This window comes from Ixodes scapularis, unplaced genomic scaffold (assembly GCF_016920785.2).
Source record: "Ixodes scapularis isolate PalLabHiFi unplaced genomic scaffold, ASM1692078v2 PGA_scaffold0__279_contigs__length_252992795, whole genome shotgun sequence".
NCBI lineage: Eukaryota > Metazoa > Arthropoda > Arachnida > Ixodida > Ixodidae > Ixodes > Ixodes scapularis.
In genome coordinates this window covers 136,954,139-136,974,518 of record NW_024609835.1, presented here as the reverse complement: position 1 = coordinate 136,974,518, position 20,380 = coordinate 136,954,139, and the positions used below count along the sequence as shown (strand labels likewise).

At 41.6% G+C, this 20,380-nt stretch overlaps 1 protein-coding gene across 3 annotated transcripts in view; it reads left to right on the top strand.

The window, feature by feature from the left end:
• The window catches only part of LOC8036091 (E3 ubiquitin-protein ligase TTC3), a 195,433-nt gene that overhangs the window by 43,906 nt on the left and 131,147 nt on the right, over window positions 1–20,380 (top strand). For all 3 annotated transcript variants that reach the window (XM_040499934.1, XM_040499933.1, XM_029987983.4), the window contains exons 2-9: window positions 1,883–1,979; window positions 2,939–2,966; window positions 4,716–4,848; window positions 8,503–8,593; window positions 14,077–14,216; window positions 15,464–15,531; window positions 16,867–16,940; window positions 20,021–20,121. In XM_040499934.1, coding sequence (XP_040355868.1) covers window positions 1,896–1,979; window positions 2,939–2,966; window positions 4,716–4,848; window positions 8,503–8,593; window positions 14,077–14,216; window positions 15,464–15,531; window positions 16,867–16,940; window positions 20,021–20,121 — 719 coding nt within the window. In that variant the 5' untranslated portion in view covers window positions 1,883–1,895. The remainder of the gene's footprint in view (window positions 1–1,882; window positions 1,980–2,938; window positions 2,967–4,715; window positions 4,849–8,502; window positions 8,594–14,076; window positions 14,217–15,463; window positions 15,532–16,866; window positions 16,941–20,020; window positions 20,122–20,380) is intronic.

The following is a 20,380-nucleotide window of genomic DNA, read 5'->3' as shown; positions in this document are numbered from 1 at the left end:
TCAGTAGATTGTTTCTTTCCATCACGTGTTTGAAAGCCCGTTTACTCCACAACACACGGTCGCGTGCTTTCAATTTTTTTGGATGAGGAGGAATCACGGGAAAACGTTTTGATTTCTCGTCTGTCTCTAATCACATTCAAAGTGGCTACTGCTTGGTAACTGATAAGTGGTTTCTTTATAAGGATGTATAACAGTGGACTGAGGTCGACAGACGAAGTGTTTCACTGGAGGGAACACCAATGTTGCGGTCAAGTGAATGGGAAGGTTCGATAGCTGCTTTCCTTGAGTTTGGTTGTGCTCGATTAGCTTCAAGTTAATTTGAGCCACTAACGCCGGCCGGTGCGTTGGCTATTCATCTTGGCGGCTTTTCGCCGAAAAAGACCACATTGAAGGAGTTGGGTTAATTTCGCTATTACTTGATTCAAAAAACCTGCTTGCTGCATATGATTAATGAGGGACATTATCTGCTTTCAAAAGGTGGGGGACGCGTCTCGCAAAGTTAGAAGCTGTCACGTCATTAGGATCTATCGCGCCTCCAATATTGATATTATAACCCCTGTCGAAGCCAGCAGCAATATACGTCTACATTGCTCAGGTTGACCGGCCACAAAAAAATACTCATTTTATCCGTTCAGGATTCCAAGTCAAGTTCAATGCAGAGAGGTCTGAGTGAATCTCCGATGAAGACTCTCCTCAGTTTGTCCGCATTCGCCTCCGTTCTACCGGCTAGAACCATTTGGCTAAGTTTAAATAGTGTCTCTCTGTCTGTCAAATATACTTTTATAATAGTTAGTTAACTAAGTTCATATTTCAACCCGAGGAATATACTAATATCGCTTTAGTGGGACATAGTACGTAATATAATACATAATCCGCATATTCGTCAAAATGACTTCTCGATTGCTACTAAAACCTGAATTGAAATACGAGTATCAGCTGCTCAGTGAAGCGCCAGCGAGTTGACATCCTCCTTGGCTCAAGAAGCGCTTGCTTAATTTTCGTAATTTTCCTGCAGCCTGTGTTCTTGACCGAGTACACGACTGGAGCTGTTTCTTGAAACGCGGACAGGCACGAAAGCTCAATTTCGCGGACAGATACGTCGCATGGTCGAGGCATGCGAGTTAGCTAAAAATTACTCTCGGTGGAACAATTTTGTAGCCTTCGTCGCTTCCCTTAGATGATCAAAACTAATTAGAGTCTACTACCGTTTCTCCGGAGCCCATAGTTTCGGTTTTGATCGAAGTCTCCGAAACGAAAGTTTGACATGAAAAGAACAAAAAACACTGGCAAAACAAAACTATGCTCGGCAAGTTTATGCGCACCGGCTACACTTAACTGTCTCAGTTCTAATACCCATAAAATTGAGCATTTAACAAAAGAAAATTTGTTAAATTGAATGCGCCACCCATTCAGGCGGCCCGGCCGAGCCGACGCGACCTGGACTCAGCCGCCATGTTTGTTTGGTGGTGGCACCCCCTATAGGTCGCTGGAGTCGCGAATAGAGAGGAGGGTCTCCCTCTTTTTTTAAATGGAACGGAGGAATTGAGGGAGAGTTTCCTTCTTTCTGCATGTTGGTCGGCCTTTAAAAATGCCTGAATGTGACCTTTCAAAGTTTCGGCTGTGACATGCAGGCATCCTGCCAGCAAAAACGGTCCGTTTTCTGGAAAAAAAAAAAATAAAGCACTCAACTCAACTCAACCTTTCAAAGTTGACCTGCCTTTCTCCTACTTCAATTTAAAAAATTGCCATTCGATGGCAGTACCTGTAACATACTTTTGTGTGAAGTTGCAGCCCATACTGCATGAGCAGTTTTGATAACTCACCGAAATTGTCTGGCTGAGCAAAAGTTGTCACTCTGAATATTTGTTGTCTTACTGTCTAGGAGGGCCTGTGCGATGTGGTCTGGCGACTGGAGCCAGTTTCCGCAAGAGTCTCTTCGGCTTTTAAATAGCAAAGTCGAGACCAAATCATTTTTAGAGGTAAGTTTTCCCCTGGAACACCAGTGCAGCTGCAATTATCTCCCTTGATGTCTGACCCTGATCTCTGTACAGTATTGCATGTAGCCAAGGAGTGACCACCCCTTTGTGCTACTTGTGTTGTTCTATTTAGTAGCCACTGAAGTCCTCCAATCGCTTCCATATATTGTCTGGCCTTCAGCCAGAGGCATATTTTCCTTTATTTTCGGGCTCTTGTTGATTGGGTTGCTGTTAAAATCATGGCATGTGTCAAATGTCTTGTGTAATGTTTTGGGGATACCTCCGAGCAGTAGAAGGTTCAAGCATATTTAATGGCATAAGGGAAAAGAACAACCGAGTTAAAACGTAGAGGTACAGACATGCAGCGCTAGAAGCCGGGCAGTCGATAGAATGCGAGGCGCGAGCAATCCGACCAAGTTGGTGTGCGCGCCACTGGTGCTGTCGCCAAAAAGGGGAAAAGAGTTAAAACCTTGTTGGGCCCAAATTTTAATTTTATTAACTTGTAAACTTATGGAAAGTTTTGGCCCATTCTCTCTGTCTTCAAATGTTCCAGTTTTGAGCATTTCTGAACCTGCCGCGTGTATGAAGGCAGCTGTGTTGCACTGCTTCGGTTCAGTCACCCTTCCGTCGCCAACGCAGGATGCTCTGTACCTTTCGTTGTAGTTTGTAGGCACAAGTCTGCCTCATTAAACATATATTTTCAGTTTTATGTTTGTTTGCCATTTTTCACCTGTGACAAAATTGCCTTAATTCTTTTTTTTTGTGAAAGGACAATTTATAATAGAGAGGTTTGGCAATTGACAACCTGAAATGATGTTGTGTAATTCCCCATTTACATTAGTGTAGATATCATACTGTAATTTCTCGTGTCATGATTTATCATTTCATGCTTCTATAAAGTTATTCTGTCCAGTTGCAATGCCCATGAACTACTGCTCAACTTGTTCTTTTCATTATTTCAGGATGTTAAATCACTCATATTTACTTTGGGTAAGTCTGTTCACCATATAAGGGCCAAGTTTTAACTAACTGTGTGCACAATGAATTAATTATATATTATTGTTGTTATTTGTATGCAGTGCATGTTATGTGGTCGTATGGCAGAGGCAAAATGTCCAAAAGACAGTCTCTGTTTCTTCTTGTTTTATCATAGGCTGCTTTGATTTTCTTTCTTTACTTCCTTGTGTTCTCTGCAAATAATTTTCTACTTTGATGTGGGCATTAGGCCTTCTATCAAGTCCCGATTCAGTGCCCCCCTCTGTCACCTGGAATTCATAAAAGGAAGTGGGATGTTTGACATTTTTATACCTAGTACAAGAAATACGAGAAAAGCTACAAAAACCCCGTTGTTCTTCATGTATTTACTCGGCCGGGCAACCAATGTAGTACTGAGCAGAACAAACCATCCGTCGCTCAGCAAACACTTCGTAAAAAAACTGCAGCATTGTGTTTTTTTGTTTTTTTTTTTACTTTTTTGGTTGGGTTGAGTTGTGGCAGAGAAGAATGGCGTAAATCCAAGCGAAAGCATAGTAGCCACCTCAAGTGCACCCCCATGTGTCGTTTAAAAAAAAAACGTTCTTAATCCGAAACTACTGAAAACAATAGTGGCAGGGATCGCATGGGTCCTTAAAAACCTTGAAAACCCTTCAACTTTGAAATGATAGCCAGTTTTAAGTTTTTGCAATAATGAATTTGTTTTACATTAATATAATATAATTATTCTTTTTGCGTGTATGTTAACATAAACTTCGAAATTCCACTTAGCGTATGCCTATTAAGCGCCGGGCCACAATGGTCGCTGATCTGACCGTTGCGAAGGGTATAGCCATTAATATACATGCATCGTCAGCCGATCACTTTTGCTGAGAAAGCCAAGGCAAGTAGTGACATCACCTACATTATCAAGTCGAACAGCCTAAAAAAGACGGCAAAAACCAAGATGCGAGGACTTCTAAACATCAACCAGAAAACAGAGGAAAAGCTGCAGTATTTTTATTGAACACTTTACTGGCACTTTTTGACAAATGCGCCTTTTTCTAGGTATTGCACAAAAAAGAATTTTCGCAGTGCATTTGAAAAAAGTTATAAATTTAGTAGAGTATTTGAAGGGTCCTTAAAAATATCTTTACAGGTAGTGTCCCCTGAGGGGACACTACCTGTGAATGTCAACTTTTGAGCGGCCCACTGAGTTGGTGTGATATTTGCAGGTGGTGTTTGTAGCCAGAGCCTTCTATATTTGTTTTTCTAAGTTTCAGCCCTATGAACCAATTTTCTGAGGTACAACACCCCCAGAACGAAGTAAAGCATAGTTTTGCATGAATTAAGTCTGAATAGTTTCATACTGAAACAATAGTTTTATTAAGGTGGGATTTATGCCAAAAACTGGATTGGAGAAATACTCATTCAAACTGCTCGAACCTCTACATTTTCTTTAGCATTATTAAACTAAAAATAATTTATGAAAAAAAAAAAAAAATCTATGCACTGTAAACAAACAAATCTTTCTGAAATAAAAATACTCTGCTGATTTGGTGGGTGTAAATGGGGCATTTTTTTAAATCAACTTTTTGCAGATATTTTGTTTTCTGGGTAGTGAGCCATTTAACAATCAAAAGCCACAATGTTTGTGCTACCCTGCTGCTCTTATAAATGGTTTAGGCCCACTAAGCAGTCTCTTAAACCTACAATTAAAAAAAGGAATTACCTTACATTCACATTTTGTTTGTCATTTGTTTGTAGGCAGTGCCGAGGATGGTGACAATCATATGGTGCGAGTGGCCTGCCTGGGCCCCTACTTGCTTGCAACAACATATTTTAGTAAGGACTGCGAGATATGGGCAAGGAGTTCTGGCATTTTCTTCCATCCTTCCAAGTATGTTTTCCTCCTTGATTTCTTCCCCTCGCCGTGCCAAACTGATGTGTAACAAACCCTAGCACCTAAACAAACCCGAGAAGAGAACCACCTTTTTCGCAGAGAAAGCTCAAGATCCGTGAGAATGTGGCGCTAGCGGTTGGGATACAACCCGGAAGATTGGGAACGTGATACCTGGATCAAAAGATTTTACAAAAAACAAAATTTCTCTATGAGCCGACGTTTACCCTAGCCTAATATCTTCAAAAAAATTAATGACATTGTGGGTGCCTATACAATCTATTTTAGTGAAAGAAACTTGTTAGCAAGGAAGAAAACAACATTCTCTTTCTTGCTGACAAGTGTTTTTCACTGATATATAAATCCCACAAGCATCCACAATGTCAGTTCATGCAGAAATTTTGACTTTCTCTATTTTGATCCAGGTAGTGTTGTGTTGTCAAACTTTTGCATTCTATCCCGACCGCTAGCGTCACATTGTCACATAGTTGGGGCATTCTGCTATGCATAGTTTAATTACCCGGGTCAAAAAACATGGTTCTCTTTTCTGTGGAACTTCCTGTATGTTTCCTATTCGCAACTCTAGCATGCCGTTCACCCTCTCTTGGTTGAACAAAGAACCAGAGGAGCGGGGACTGCGGCGGAGATGGTGACAGGGAGTGTCAGCCTTGGTGCTGCTGTAACCGCATGGTTTTGGTCGGCGTGTTCGTACATCATGCAGTTTTAACGAAAAAAATCTGAGTGTGTTAAAATAAGAATTGTTGTGTTCTGCTTCATAACAGTGCTGCAGAAAGGGACTGGGATGTCTCATTTAATTGGAGACTTTTTGTAGATCATATACGCTGTGGATTTCAGGTCTTGCGGTCACCAGCTCAATCTGTGCTCAACGTTACGACAAAAGCTCTCGTTAGTACCGCAAAGCTCTTCCGTACGATCTTCAGAAAGTACATTCTTTCTTGAAAGTAGAAGAGAGCTGCTCGCTTAATGGTGCGTCGAGCGATTGACAGACGCCGTGAGTGGGTTGGTGTTTCACTCGCTGAGAAGCCGTGACAAGGAACATGTCTGTTTGCTCCAAGCACTTCCAAAAGATAGACTATGCATACCTGCCTTTGGAATTATAAAGGCAAATGTTGGCAGCATTCTTAAAGGGACCATGAAATGACTTTTTTACTTTTTCCATATAACTTTTACATTGACCCGTCAATGTTCACTGAATGCCGAACAGGCATCCGTTTTCGTCTCGGTTTATTAACTTCTACACAAAAAATTAATGAAATATCGACATTTTCTTTCTCTCCATCTGACCGCAAAGCAAGCCGTGACGTAATCTGTTTCCGGAACCGAAAGTTTTCTCGGCAGTAGGAGAATGGGAGCGTTAGCGGCGACGAGTTGGGGTGCGCCGGTAGGTTTTACTGCGCTGATGTCACCGACGTATTTTCTGAATCGGCGCCTCTCATCGCCGCATCGCAGCTGAGCGAAATTCAATGAGATATGTTGCGCTACAGCGACAGCATGGGACTAGTCCCATACGCCGGTATGCCTGTTGGGAACTGCGGCGAGTCTTCCGGTGAAGACTCCAGAAGTCAACCCAAATGCCATTGTTGGCAAAAGGCGGCCCATGTCAGTCGTTTGCAAAGCGACGTAGATGGAAACAAATTGCTGCGGCGTTTTTCGCGGCCTCGGAGATGCAGGAGCGAGCCGACGTTAAAAAAGATACGTTTGAACTATGAGTGTCAGCAAGAGCCACGTAAATACCTGTTCACACTCGAAGCGGATGCTCGCGTTTCTTGGAAGTGCTGTATTCGCGCTGTTGGTAAGCGCTTCGGGACCGATCTTTTACGACTGCAACTCGATACTGACGCGACACTCGGCAAAGAAAGGTTGGACCGGCATTGCATGTATACCATACCTCCCACGAACTGTTATAGCTCGACAGTGACGTGCAGTCTGTCAGAATAAAAATGTCATACCAATAACAAAGTGTACATACCGTGTTACGAAGGTAATCCATACGGCGTTTATTTCAGCTCTATGTCACACAAAACAAGAAGATAGAATCGACGAGAGTCCCTTTTCGACGAGTGTTTGTCAACACTGCCTCGGAAAACAAGGGGAAGAGATTGACCTCACCTCTTAATCTAAAATTGAGGTCAGCGATCAAACTATAATACGGGAAGGGTCCACAAGGGTAGCGCGGGCATATTCCATTCAGCACGCCAGCCGGTCGTAGGCAGACGGTCTTGCGACGAAGCAACGCTGCGCCGAGTCGGAGTGCCTGCTAGGCCTATATTCTGAGTAGCTCGCTTCGTCGGAGTCGTTGGATTCGTGGCCATTGTCGCTCTTCTCGGGTGTTTGTGGATCCAGCGTTCTTGTTCGTCGTGGTCTGTTTTAAGTACTTTTTTTCTTGCTGCTTGAAGTCGGCACGCGCAAGAAGAACACATAGAAAAATAAACGTTCAGTCAGTCAGAGTTTTGAGAAGAAGGAAATCAAAGAAAATAAACGTTCGTCGCGAGTCGCGACCCAACTAACTGAAGTCGGCCCTGCCCTACTGCGCACGCGCAGTAGTTGCTTCATTTACCACACGATAGATGACGCTTGGCTCTCAGCATTATCAAATTTGGCAATTTTCGCCACACATCTCTAATTATGCTACAAAATGTGGATCTGAATATTATTTAACAAAACTTTTAGGAAACATTTGCCGGCTATTTATTGTTTACGATCGCGGTGCTGGTGAGGTAGGCTCTTACCCAATAGGCGACGTGGATTCGGCTGACGTGCTCAGTTTCTGCGGATGCATCGTAGTGAAAAGGCAGAGCTTTCGAAGGAAAGAAGTCGCAAAAGAGTCCAGTTTTCTTTTAAAAGTTCTATAGCAAATCATTTTTTTTTGGCTCCCTATTTTTGTGTTTTTGTGTTCCTTTTCACACCTTTTACGACGTGCGGTGGATGAAATTCGATTTCAAAATCATTTCATGGTCCCTTTAACCTCCTCTGTGTAGGTCAGCAGTTTGCAACTATTACTTAGAATGGGCAGTTTTGGTGAGGCAGGTTGTGTCATTGCGAATAACACGGTACAGGGGTGGACTTTATTTGAATATATCTTTTTATAGAGCAATACATTAAACCCACAATTATGCTGATCCTATTAATGTGCATTTCTGGCATAGTGCTACCGCAGGATATTGTAAGTACCACAATGATAAAAATCATGCTTCAAAGGTGCAGCTCAAGATGCTGGTTGCAATGTCGCACTGCGCGGTAGCCTGCCTTCACGCGCTATGCTAAAACGGCCTATTAGTAACCATGGCGCAGGTCGATAACGTGTTGCAATGCACTAAAACCGTGACGATGTGCAGCGAGTTGTGAGCCTCCAGGGCCTAGTCACCAATCGCCCTATAAAGCTGCTGCTTTTAAACGCATTTGCAAGTATTACCAAACATGCATACTTCTCGGCCGCGCTTCTATGGCGCGAAAATCCAGCCCGCAGAAGTTGCCACCTAACAGCTTGTTCGCTACGTAAAACTTTTCATACGGCTCAGTATTTCTCTCTATATTCAAAGTAGCCCCCAGTTAAGAAATAAAAAAAAAACTTGTGTGGGCCTTCTTTCTGTTGACGTCTTTGTTGTCTAACTTTTCACGAAATCTTTTCAACAGACTTTCTGACAATGCTCTGACACCAGAGATTCGCGAAGTCATTCTTGTTCTGGACACACTGGCGTATCATGTTTGTCTCCTCCTTGTTGCCGTAAGTATTGTAAAACAAGCTGCTTCATTCGTAAAAATAACTTATATTTGTCATATTCTTTTTGTTTCTTTTTTTCATAGTGCTGTACATCTGAATGCACCAATGTTTTTAGAAAAGCTGTGGGACTTTTATGACCAAACTAAGCTCAGCCGTATTTGCCATATCTGTCTACCGCCTGTTTAACCGCTGACTAACTACGTCATTGATCAGAGTGATCACTTGGCAGGTGGTAATCAATCAATCAGCGTTTATTTCAGCTTGAAATACAAACTGAGGGTGGCAAGAAAAAAGCAGTGTCGTCCACTGCTTGACGGGCCTCGCCACCCTTACAAGTCAGCAGTGTAAACGCGGTAAAAAATAATATATATATACAAAATGAACAATACAGACAAAAATGAGATGTACAGACAAATTATAGAAAAGCGTTCCTAAGGACAGAAGAAGACATACCATTCAAGTGATCACATAGAGGAGTATTCAAAAACTTAGGCAAGATATATCGCAACATTGTAAAGCCATAGTTCGTTCTACATCTAGGTAAAACAAAGCTGTCTTTTTCCCTGGTTGCATAAGGCGTATTGTGGGGCACAGTAGAAACAATACGTGAAAGAAAATTATCGTTTTTAGCTATACTATTTTTGTAAAAACACGCGAATCTATATTCAAATAAATTATATACAGGCACAATTTTAAACTGCGAGTAAGCCTGCCCGGTTGGGGAATTATATGGAGCTTTTGTAATAGCACGTAGCATTTTCTTTTGCAAGATCAGAAGCTTCTGAATATTGGATGTTGTGGTATTACCCCAGACAAGAAAACAATAGCTTAAATATGAATAAAAGAAAGCGTAATACAAAGTAAGTTTAGTTTTTTCAGGTAGAACGTACTTATTACGCGAGGTTATTCCTACAACCTTAGAAAGGGCAAGACAAACCTCGTTTATGTGGGCGTCCCATGTCATCGTTGCGGTAAAACTTACACCGAGGGATCTAAACGTTTCTACATACTCGATAATGGTGTCACTCAAAACTAAAGGCGGTGGGTGCATTACAAGCTTTCCTTTAGGACGAAATATTACAGCTTTAGTTTTTTCTTTGTTGATTTTCAATGAGTTGACTAATGACCACCGTGATAATAATGCCAATACTCGGTTAGCAGTGCCAGTTAGTTGTTCAACGTCAGAGGAGGAAAAGAAAAGGCTCGTATCATCAGCGTAAATAACGTACTTTGCAAGGGTACTAATATTGGAAATGTCATTTATATATATATTAAACAAGAGTGGTCCAAGGATGCTACCCTGAGGGACACCATTAAAAATTTGAAGGGAATCGGAGCGAGAGTGGTTTATTACAACATATTGTAATCGTGAGCTTAAATATGATTTTATAAGGTTGAGGGCGTGTCCTCGTACGCCGTAATGCTCGAGCTTAGCGATAAGTATTTTATGATTTACAGTATCGAATGCCTTACTAAAGTCAATAAAAATGCCAAGAGTAAGACGTTGTGATTCAAAATTGTTCAAAATATATTCTTTTTGGGCAAGCAAGGCGTGTTCCGTTGATCTATTTTTAGTAAACCCATATTGGCAATCGGATATTACAGAATGCTTTAAGAAGAAATGATTGAGGCGGCGATGAATTATTCGTTCTAACCCTTTAGAAAAAAACGGAAGTATAGATATTGGTCTATAGTTACCGAAGTCGTTCTTATTTCCTTTTTTATAAATTACGGCTACTCTGGCTAGCTGCATAGCTGTTGGAAAGTGTCCTGTCATAAGCGCTACATTATAAATATGTGTTAGACATGGTGTAATTATTTGTAAAACATATTTTACTGGGCGACTTTGTATATTATGAGAGTCGAGGCTATTCGTATCTTTCAGACTTTTGAAAATTGAAAAAACCTCAAGCTCGTCAGTCGGTTCAAAAAATATTGATTCTGTTAACCTATCACTTAGAAAATCAAAAATGCCGGAATTATAGTGACTGTCACCTACAGTCGAAAAAAAGTAATTGAATGATGCAGCGAGATCTGAACCCGATAGCTCAGTTCCATTAACCGTTAAGCTTGTGATCGCTTGGGCATTAGTATGTCTATTCAGGAGCAAATTTAGACGCCTCCATTTTTCCTTAAGATTGCTAGAAGTCTGGCGACCAAAGAAATTATTATAATACATGTTTCTCGCCAATTTAATTTCCCTGTTTAGTCGGTTGCGTAAGGACTTATATTCTGCGAGCACGGTAGGATTTTTGTTTTTAATAAATATAGCAAATAATTTGTATTTCTTTTTAACGAGTCTAATTAAACGTCTAGTCATCCATGGTTTACGCGCACTTTTGCATGGTTTTATTTCTACAGTGGGAAAACATTCATTATATACTGATGTGAAGAGCTCTAGAAACCTGTTAAAAGCATCATCTGCAGCTGGCTCATTATAAATAGGGCTCCAATCCACCAAGGAAATACGGTACTTAAATAGGTCGAGCCTTTCTTGAGATATTAGCTGGCGTCTCAATTTAGCGACATCGTTCGAACAAGTTGCTTTTTCTATACGCAAGAAAACAGGTAAGTGATCGCTAATATCGGCAGCGATGCGACCGGAAAAGAATGCGTTGTCATTATTAGTAATAATTAAGTCTAAAGTGGAAGCAGAAGAAGCTGTAATGCGCGTTGGACTGTTAATAACATTTTGAAAACCTGTTGAATGAAGTGTGAGTAACATTTGCTGTTGCATTGGGCTATTCGTACCCATATCAATATTAAAATCGCCAGCTATGATGGACAAATAATTTTCAGAACTAAATAAAAACGTTTCACGTTCAAATATCTCCCAAAATTCGCCAAAGTTTCCATGAGGTGGTCGATAGACAACCGAAAATATATTACGTCCAGATTTCACGGTAAGCATTTCAATATCAGAGTTGGAAAAAGAGTGATCAGATAACATATCACAGGCATAGCTACTTTTTATCAGCATAGCTACGCCCCCGCCACGCTTTTCTGTGCGATTGATATAAAAAGAATTATACCCCGGAATACGTACAACATCACTATCAGCCCGATACCAAGTTTCAGACAAGAAAATGACATCGAAAGAACACGAGGAACGCGTTAGATCGTCTAAGAGGACAGTTAGCTCATCAGCTTTATTCACGGCAGATTGCATGTTAAGATGTATAACTTGAATATATTTATTCGCATCTAGTGCTATAGACGCATTAAACTCAGAAGGTGTGAAAAGAGGGGTGTCATTCATGAGGGTATAAAGAATCAGGTAATAAATCTATGAAACAATGGCGCCATTTACGTCATTTTGGACAAGTCAATCAGAGAATAGATCCGGAGGACATTAGAGTCGTCTGTCTTCCGTGCGAAAACAGCGCCATTCCTTGTCCACACGTGCTTCCAAGATACTTGTTTCTTTCTAGAAATCGTAGCACCAAGTAGCCGTTTGTTTTCTGGCGTTAGATGCTCATTAACATAGACACGCTGGTCTGGTCCTTCGAACCCGATTTTAGAAGTAGACAGTTTCAGCTTCTTGGCAGCGGCCAGGAACACGTTGCGCTTTGACCTAGACATGAACCTGACAATTATGTTTACTTCGTTTTCTTTTTTGGTTGGAACGCTGTGGGCGATGTCGATTTCAGCAAGGTCAAGTGGGACTTCGATAGCCTCTGCGATTTTTATAGCCATGTCGTGCGCTCTTTCTCTGACAGTGGCAGGCAGGCCCTTAATCTCAACGTTATTCAACCGGCTGTATTGTTCCAACTCAGAAATCCGTGCTTCAGCCTTCATCAACTTTTCTGTTAGGGTGTTATTTTCTTTCTTTAGCTCAGCATAGTCTTCCTTGGCCTTCTTCACTTCAGATGTAAGAGCGCGTAGCTCCGTTAAGGCTTTCTTGAATTCGTCAGCAGCATTCGAGCTGTATTCAAGGCTCTGATGTACTGATCGTAGTTCTGCACGCATCTCGCGCTTCAAATCCTGAATGGCTTTCATAACCTCAGCACAATCAGAGCTCATGATAGGCGAACCGCGCAAGAAGCACAAAACACTCAAAGCAGTCAAATCAGTCGGCAGTGGCAAAGAGAAAGGAAAGGCTTTATGTAGGTGCAGCCGCACTCACCTATGAATGTGAAGCAAAACAGTAGAACAGTCAGTGTTTCTGTTCGCTGTGCCACTGCCGACTGGAAGTACAGTTCGTGGATGGTGCGCTTTTCTAGCACGGATGGTGGTCACGTGCTGATGACGTCCCAGGCAGCCGCTCCACAGACGGTGATGATGTGGCACACTTCTCTTGCGTCGACGAAGGCTGGGCTCGATAAGACGTCGTTGCGTAGTCCTATGAATGTGAAGCAAAACAGTAGAACAGTCAGTGTTTCTGTTCGCTGTGCCACTGCCGACTGGAAGTACAGTTCGTGGATGGTGCGCTTTTCTAGCACGGATGGTGGTCACGTGCTGATGACGTCCCAGGCAGCCGCTCCACAGACGGTGATGATGTGGCACACTTCTCTTGCGTCGACGAAGGCTGGGCTCGATAAGACGTCGTTGCGTAGTCCTATGAATGTGAAGCAAAACAGTAGAACAGTCAGTGTTTCTGTTCGCTGTGCCACTGCCGACTCACAGCTGAGTGAGCACTTCGTATTCACCGACCATGTTTAGGGCTTAGTCGCCCCAGGCAACTTGGAAGGCAAATAAAAAATCTTCGTTGGGGGGTTATGGCTAGTTTAGCGGGCAACTAGCAGCTCGGCTCCTTGGATGACTTGTATCACCGCTGACCGCAAACGCTAATGAAGCATTTACTGTCTTAAACCTCGAAAGGACACACCCAGAAAGAATCGGAGCAGCAAATATTGGGGGAATAGACAGGTTCAAAAGGTCGGATTTACCGCTAAAGCACCTCGGCAAGGCGCTGGCAACGCGGTTTCTGTGTCTTCTCCTTTGAGTTCTTTTTTTTTTTTTCCTTTGAAAATCTGTCCCGGACAACTAACCTTTCATAATAACATTTTATTGTTGCTGATAAACATTTAAATATTAGTTATCATATGACGAACACCCCATTTACGCAATGGCATTCAAGTACGAGCATGCGTGACCCATCTTATTACGTCGCTTCCGCTCGTTACTCCTGACGTCACCCGCTCACGTTGTGCACGTGAATACTGCAGGACTAGTCGCTCTTTAGTCACCAATTTTTTCTCTGTTCACTACTACATAGACGCACTACTAACCTTAAAACAGCGCAAGTTACTCACGACTGGTGAATGCGGCTGGCTTTGTTTAGGGGAACGCTGAACATTCTTTTAATGCTTTCTTTTGGTTTTCCCTTTCTCTGCCCACGTCTTCACGTTTTGCTCAGACTGGCAAAAAAGCTTGGACATGGAACGACGCACCTAAAATATGAAAGAATTGAGTGCTGTTTGATTGCTAGTCAGCAGTGACGTTCCCTTGTCGGACATAGTTCTTGTTTGTCTCGGGTTCTACAGAGCACTGGAGGGAATAAGTGCCACATTGGTTGCGGTCTGGAAAACAAGCACCAAAACTTCCTGAAAGAATTTGACAAAGAGGTCGTCTACTCCAAGGTTGTGGCTCTTGTCGAACCTTCTGAATTTTTTAAGGCCTTCAGGTGAGCAGCTGATTTTATAGAAGATAGAGAAAGAGCTAGATTAGTTATCAGCAATGTTGCATTTCAGGTACCATTTTGAGTAATGAAATTTTTAATTCATGATTTAGAAAACAATTCTGAGCAAATACTTGTCCATCTGGTCATCGTGACAATTTAGTTTGGGTGTTGGTTGACATACTAGGTCTCGCCAAAAACCCAGATGGTATAAGTCCTATTGACTTGAACAAACTCATAATGTTTAATTATCCCTGTGATTAAAAATAATTACATCTTAACTTCAGTTAAACATCACCCGCAGTTTGCTAATGTTAATAATCCTTCCTCGCACAACTTAAAAATTTATTTTGCAGGCTGAGAAATTTCCTTTCTTGCAACAGATTTTTTGGCGTTTTGTTTGAAGGTACACTTACTACACATACAGAGTCAATTAAAATTGAAACTTAAAGAGAAATAGGGAGAAGGAAATAAGTTGACTATTATGACTAACGTCGTTGAAGTTGGTTATGCAGTTTGCTCATAGAGAAGCTGAAGCGTCTCTTACTTACCGCTGCTCGGAGGTTGAATGAAATGGGAAGAAAACGAGCTTTCCGGCGACAATGTCCAGGAGTAGTAATTCCAACGTATTGACATTTGTTGAAGCAACTACTCAACTACTAATTTTGCTGGTGGCACACTGGCCGACATCAAAGAAACAAATAAGGATGCTCCTTTCTGCAGCGTCGTGACTGTCGTTGGCCGAATAAATGTGTAAGAATTTAGGAAGGACAAATGCCACTGCCAAAGCCAGATATTTATTTTTATCTGAGATTCTGCAAAAATTGGGAACACCAAAATAAACTTAATTTTTGAAAATCGGCAATCTAACAAAAACAGGCTCCAATAAACCCAGAATTTTCGACAAAAAATAAATTCCAATAAACTATTTTCGGCAAAACATGAACTTTAAAAAACACAATCCTTTTTTTGAATCTCTGGGAAAATTAAATCTGAAAGCATGGAACCCTACATGTAACATTAAGTTAATGAATCGAGAAAGCCTATATCTGAAAATAGTAATTGTTTTTGTTTTATTGCTGATTTTGTAACAGAAGTTTCACGGTTTTAGTTAGGAATTTGGTGACATAGCAAAGATGGTTTCTTGAGTCACCTGGGCCAACCCTCTAGTTTTGAGCATGTTCCTTGAATAAAAACTCTTATTCTGCTCCAAAAACTTCACTCTATTTTCCCTCCTTTTCTTTCTTATCTAGGAAAAAATTGCATACTACACTCAAGGATGAACAAATACTTGGTTGCTTCATGATAGCCCTAAAAGCCTGTAAGTTTCAGGTTTCGTTTCTTTTTAAACAATTCTTTTTAACTAGTTGTTTATTTTTAAGACATGTATTAACTTTTTGCTGGGTTTTGGTGACAGTTTTTATTCAGTAATATCGTAATTGACTGTGCTAACCTGGTTTTGAAAAGGTGGGGTGGAGAGGTATGCTGTCAGAAAACAAAAGCCATCACTAAACACAAAAAAAAAAGAAGAAAAAAGTACAATATTGTTGACAGAAGCGAGATTCATGCCAAGATTCCTGCACTACATTGTGGCAGGCACGGTCACAAGTGTGTGTAACTTTAAAAGGTGCAATTTGTGTCAGAGTTTTCGTGCAAAGAAAAAGGTTTTCTGGAATGAGACTTAAATCTGCCCTTTTTTTTTATAAGGTGGAGTATGAGTATGTAATCCTTGTAGTCATCGGTTCATAAAGGACAAAATAGCAGAATTTATTCTAGCCATAAATGAAGGATTCTATACCCGTTTTCACCTCAAGAAGCATAGGAAAAAAAGTCCGGCTTCTCGCGGATGGTTACTAATTTTCACCTTTAGGTGGAGATTTAAGATATATTTATAAGCATTTTAGAGTGGATACAGGTTATCTTATCAAGGAGCACACGTTTCAAACGCCAAAAGCATCGCCTGTGCCTCCGACAACCAAATCTGGCGAGAACTATTTCGCGCGGCGTATGAACAATGCGCAAAACTTACTGTTTTCTTGAGGTGAAAACGGGTATAGACACAACTGAAAGACATGAATCCCCCCTTTCACGTTACACTTTTATTAATAAATTCTATTTATTTTTTACTCAGAATAGATATTTTTGAGAACCCATTTGTTTCTTGTGTTAGTGTGAGTGTAGAGATTCTGTTAGAGCAGTGGTTCTCAACCATTGTTGTTTCGCGGGCCCCCTGCGGATCGGCAGTGATCATGGAGGACCCCTTTCGTGGTGAGGGAAAGGTATAGGTGAATTATGATAATGATTTAATGAATGGACATAACTAAGGGCTGGTGTGAAGTAGATTTCTCTCGTTGACAAGCACACGAGCAAAATCACCTGAAAATTGAATTTTTTCTTCTCAATCTGAAAAAAGACAATTTTATTGCCGGGCTTCACTGATGAGGCAGGGTTTTGCGGACCCCTAGAATGCCTTCGCAAAATCCAAAGGATCACGCGGACCGCCATTTGAGAACCACTTGGTTAGAGTGTTAATTTGGTGTTCAGCTGACAAGCCTAAGTAAGGCCTATCAATGCTAGTTTTTATCTTTTTGTTTAGTGTTGGGTTTTGTATTCGTGAGCTTTTACTGTGGCTAATGAAGGAACCCACTTGTTGCAGCAATGGCTCACTGTAGCGGTGTCTTGGACACCATGCTGACCTTCATAGTCAAGGACTGCACGGACAACGACAAGGTAATTGGGCCTGTCCACTGTTAATTAAAAGCGTTTTCTTGTGCTCTACTTGCCCATACTACGTATCCTACTGCTGAATGTAAGATGAAATTGTCTAGTGAGTCCTCCTCAAAGAAATAATATGGAAAGTATTGTTTCTACAGAAATCTAATTTTGCACGAGTAGTTCCTCTATTGGTAACGGATTACTTGAATAGAGTGCTGAGAACAAGCTATAAATCTTTGAGTAAGCTGTGTTCCGTCAATTGCAGTTCTATTGGAAATTATTTTTGCCGCATGCTTCTGGCACACTACGTTTGGATAAGAATAACAATAAAAAAGAAAACTAAAATGCTTTGGTTTCATGTAAGGAAGGTTAGTGAAATATTCAAGAAGCCACTTGCTTTTATGGTTACGCATCTGGGTGGGAAACGTAGCAGCCAAGTTAGATGTCCTGTTTGTGAATTTAGGGGGGACACTACCCAGAAGGGTCAACTTTTCAACTTTCAGCCTAATATGAATAAAATTTAGAGTATATACTGGCAGTTGCAAGACAGAATGCAGCGCAACGATTCGTCTGCATACACAAATTGTAAAATAAATGATAGCGTTTTTTTATCAGGAACACACTGACTTTGTTTAGGAAAACTATTGTTAGAAAACTAATGTAATACCCAGCGTTTTCCTTTGCTAGATACGCAGCAGAATGCCTGGAGAGTGCAACTGTGAAAACAAAATTTCCAAAAAGTAATTTATTTTTAGCTAACATCACAGTGAAAAATTAAATACATTTTTTACGTTGTCGGCAAAATCTTAACATCGTTTTTATAAAAGACATTCACAAAGTAAAAAAACAATGCCAGAGTTGCATTGCCCATTAAAGTCCAGGCAGACAAACAATGAGTGAGTCTTTCCTTTCATCCCGTTACCAAATGAGTTTTCCTAAAGTAAAATTTATGCCAAAATATGGAACGGGGAAAGTGGACCAAAAATACTTTATAAAAAAATAACTGCAGTGTAAACATACGAAACTTTCTGAGAATACTCTAGATGTTGGTGGATGTAGATATTTTTTTTTTTTTTTTTTCCAAAATCTATTTTTTTTGCAGAATTCTTTTTTTCTTCTGGGTAGTGTTTCCCCATGGGGCACTTCGCTTTGAAAGGGTTTTGGAGGCTGCTTATGAACTTGTCACCAAAACATTGTTTCTTGAACTTCCCTTTCTGGCAAGTGTAAATGAAACATCAGCACAGTCCTTTGCGAAACGTTTTTGTAGATCAATACAGCATCAGGAAGGTGGCTTCCTGCCCTCGTGCTCGCAACTCGCCGACAGAAAATGCAATTGGGATATCTTGAATGAGCTGTTGCTTTTGGAATGTTATCTCCGGCTTGTCCTGCAATGTGTTGGCCTCACAAAGGGAAATGTGCAAGGCATATTTGTTCTTCGTAGTTGCTTGCACTAAAGGCGACAGTTACATCACATCTCTCTGTTGCTATCTACTATCATGTTTTCCCTCCCAACCCTCCCAATAATTCTCAGTAGTTTGTGTGGGCTTTATTTTCATGCAGCTCTGCTTGTACGTCTTCCGCTTGTCCTTTGTCTTTTTAGTTCTCTCTGTACTGTCGAGACCGGTTACAATGATGTCAGCGGAAATTGTTATATTTGCTTTTTCGTTATATCTAATTTGTAAAAAAAAAAAAAAAGAAAAAAAAAAAAAGAACACGAGCTGTTGAGGGCACGTGTTTATCATGCTTGCAGAAAAGCGGTCGAGGCTTCCTTGCATGCGCTCTCCGCTAGATCGGAGAAGCTTCTTGCCAACTACAAAGAACTTCGATCAAGAACAGATCCTGCGAGCTACATACGGACCGTGTCGACAGCTGCAACAGCCCTACGGAGGAAGCCAGCAGTGGAGGTCATTCTTCATGTTTATGTACACTTTGTCAAGGACGGCACGTTTTGTCTTCTCCGTCGAGGTGTCGACAGTGCCGGGGTTCTGAATCGTTGAGTGGCGATGATACGCTGAATCGGTGCTTGAGCAAAGTTAGACTTTTACGCAAGAGCGACCACACCGGCCAGCATCACCGACATGGGACTTGAAGCAGACAAAGAATCTCGCAGGCACAGAGTTCGCCCTCAAGCTCGTCTTTCGCCGGTGTAGAGAGCCTAGATTTAAGAGGGTGGCAACTGCTCGATTAGGGTCAAGTGGTTTGTGGGCCACGTTTGCAAAAGGAGCTGCAGGACGCAAGGAGGGAGTCAAAACTCAAAAGCGTTCACCTTACGCAAACGTGTTTGCCTCTCTACCCGATTCCCTCGCCACACTGGCCACGCGACAACCAAATGCAGGCGTACTTGTGCCAATCTGCGCAGGGGGCATCTACCATTAAACTGCAAACGCTCTCAATGTTTGAAGTTATTCCCTCTCTTAAATCTAGGCTCTCTTTCTCATCTCTGCCGGTATGTTGTCGCTAGTGCTCCGAACGCCCCTATCGGCATGCCACGACGGCTTCTCTGCATGTGATACGGAAAAGCTGCTTCCCAGATGAGTGGGGAGCAGACGATGATGCAGAGGCTGCCGTCAACAGCCTTTGCAGCATCTTCTGCGGCCCGTTCTGGGTGGCTGCTCGGCCGCGGCAGCATAAGTGCGGCAACCTGAGACTTAATAAACTTTCCAAATTTTAATCTTTTAAATTATCACAGCATTTCTTTTTGCTATATGCACGGGAGCCACTCAATTTCCTTCGCTAAAAACGGACAGAAATGCATTGAAAAAGTGCAAAGATTGCTTCGCTGTAGCTGCCATTTCATTATAACTGACTTCGTTATAACCGGTCTTGACAGTATTTCCAACTTTGAGGAAGTTTGTATCTGAATACTGGGTGTATATCAAACCCCCAATAAACAAAAACGGAAAAAAACAAATGTAGACAGATCAGAGTCATTTGCCACTGGCCCTCATATTTCTGACAGTGCACCAATCCTAGGTTGGTTTGTGAAATTATATGCAAAATGGTATGCGTCTTGCTATCCCCCTGGTAGCATGCCTCCAGTTCCGTCTTGCAGAGGAATGGATCTCTTTTAACCATGTTTCCCTATTGTTTCCTAGGCAACTGAAGGAAACCAACTAAAGGTGTCTGGGAATAAGAAGTTCAAGGAAGGTGCATACCTGGAAGCTCATGCATTGTACACTGAAGCCATCTCGAAAGTGTAAGACTGCCTCATGCTATCCTGCTTGCTTGCCGAGCAAATTTTACCCAAATGCTGTTGCTCACTTCCTGATCGGGACATTTTCTCACTTCTGGTTAAGTTTGTTCTCACTAAATTGTTTCTGCGTGTGCTGTTGGGAATCGCGCATACATGTGAGTTCGCGGCTCCGGCGACTTCTTGAGCTTGTGCCACCCGATGTGCCAGCTTGGTGTGCAATGCTCTAGTTTAGGCAGGCAAGCATTGGCTCCAAAATAATTTG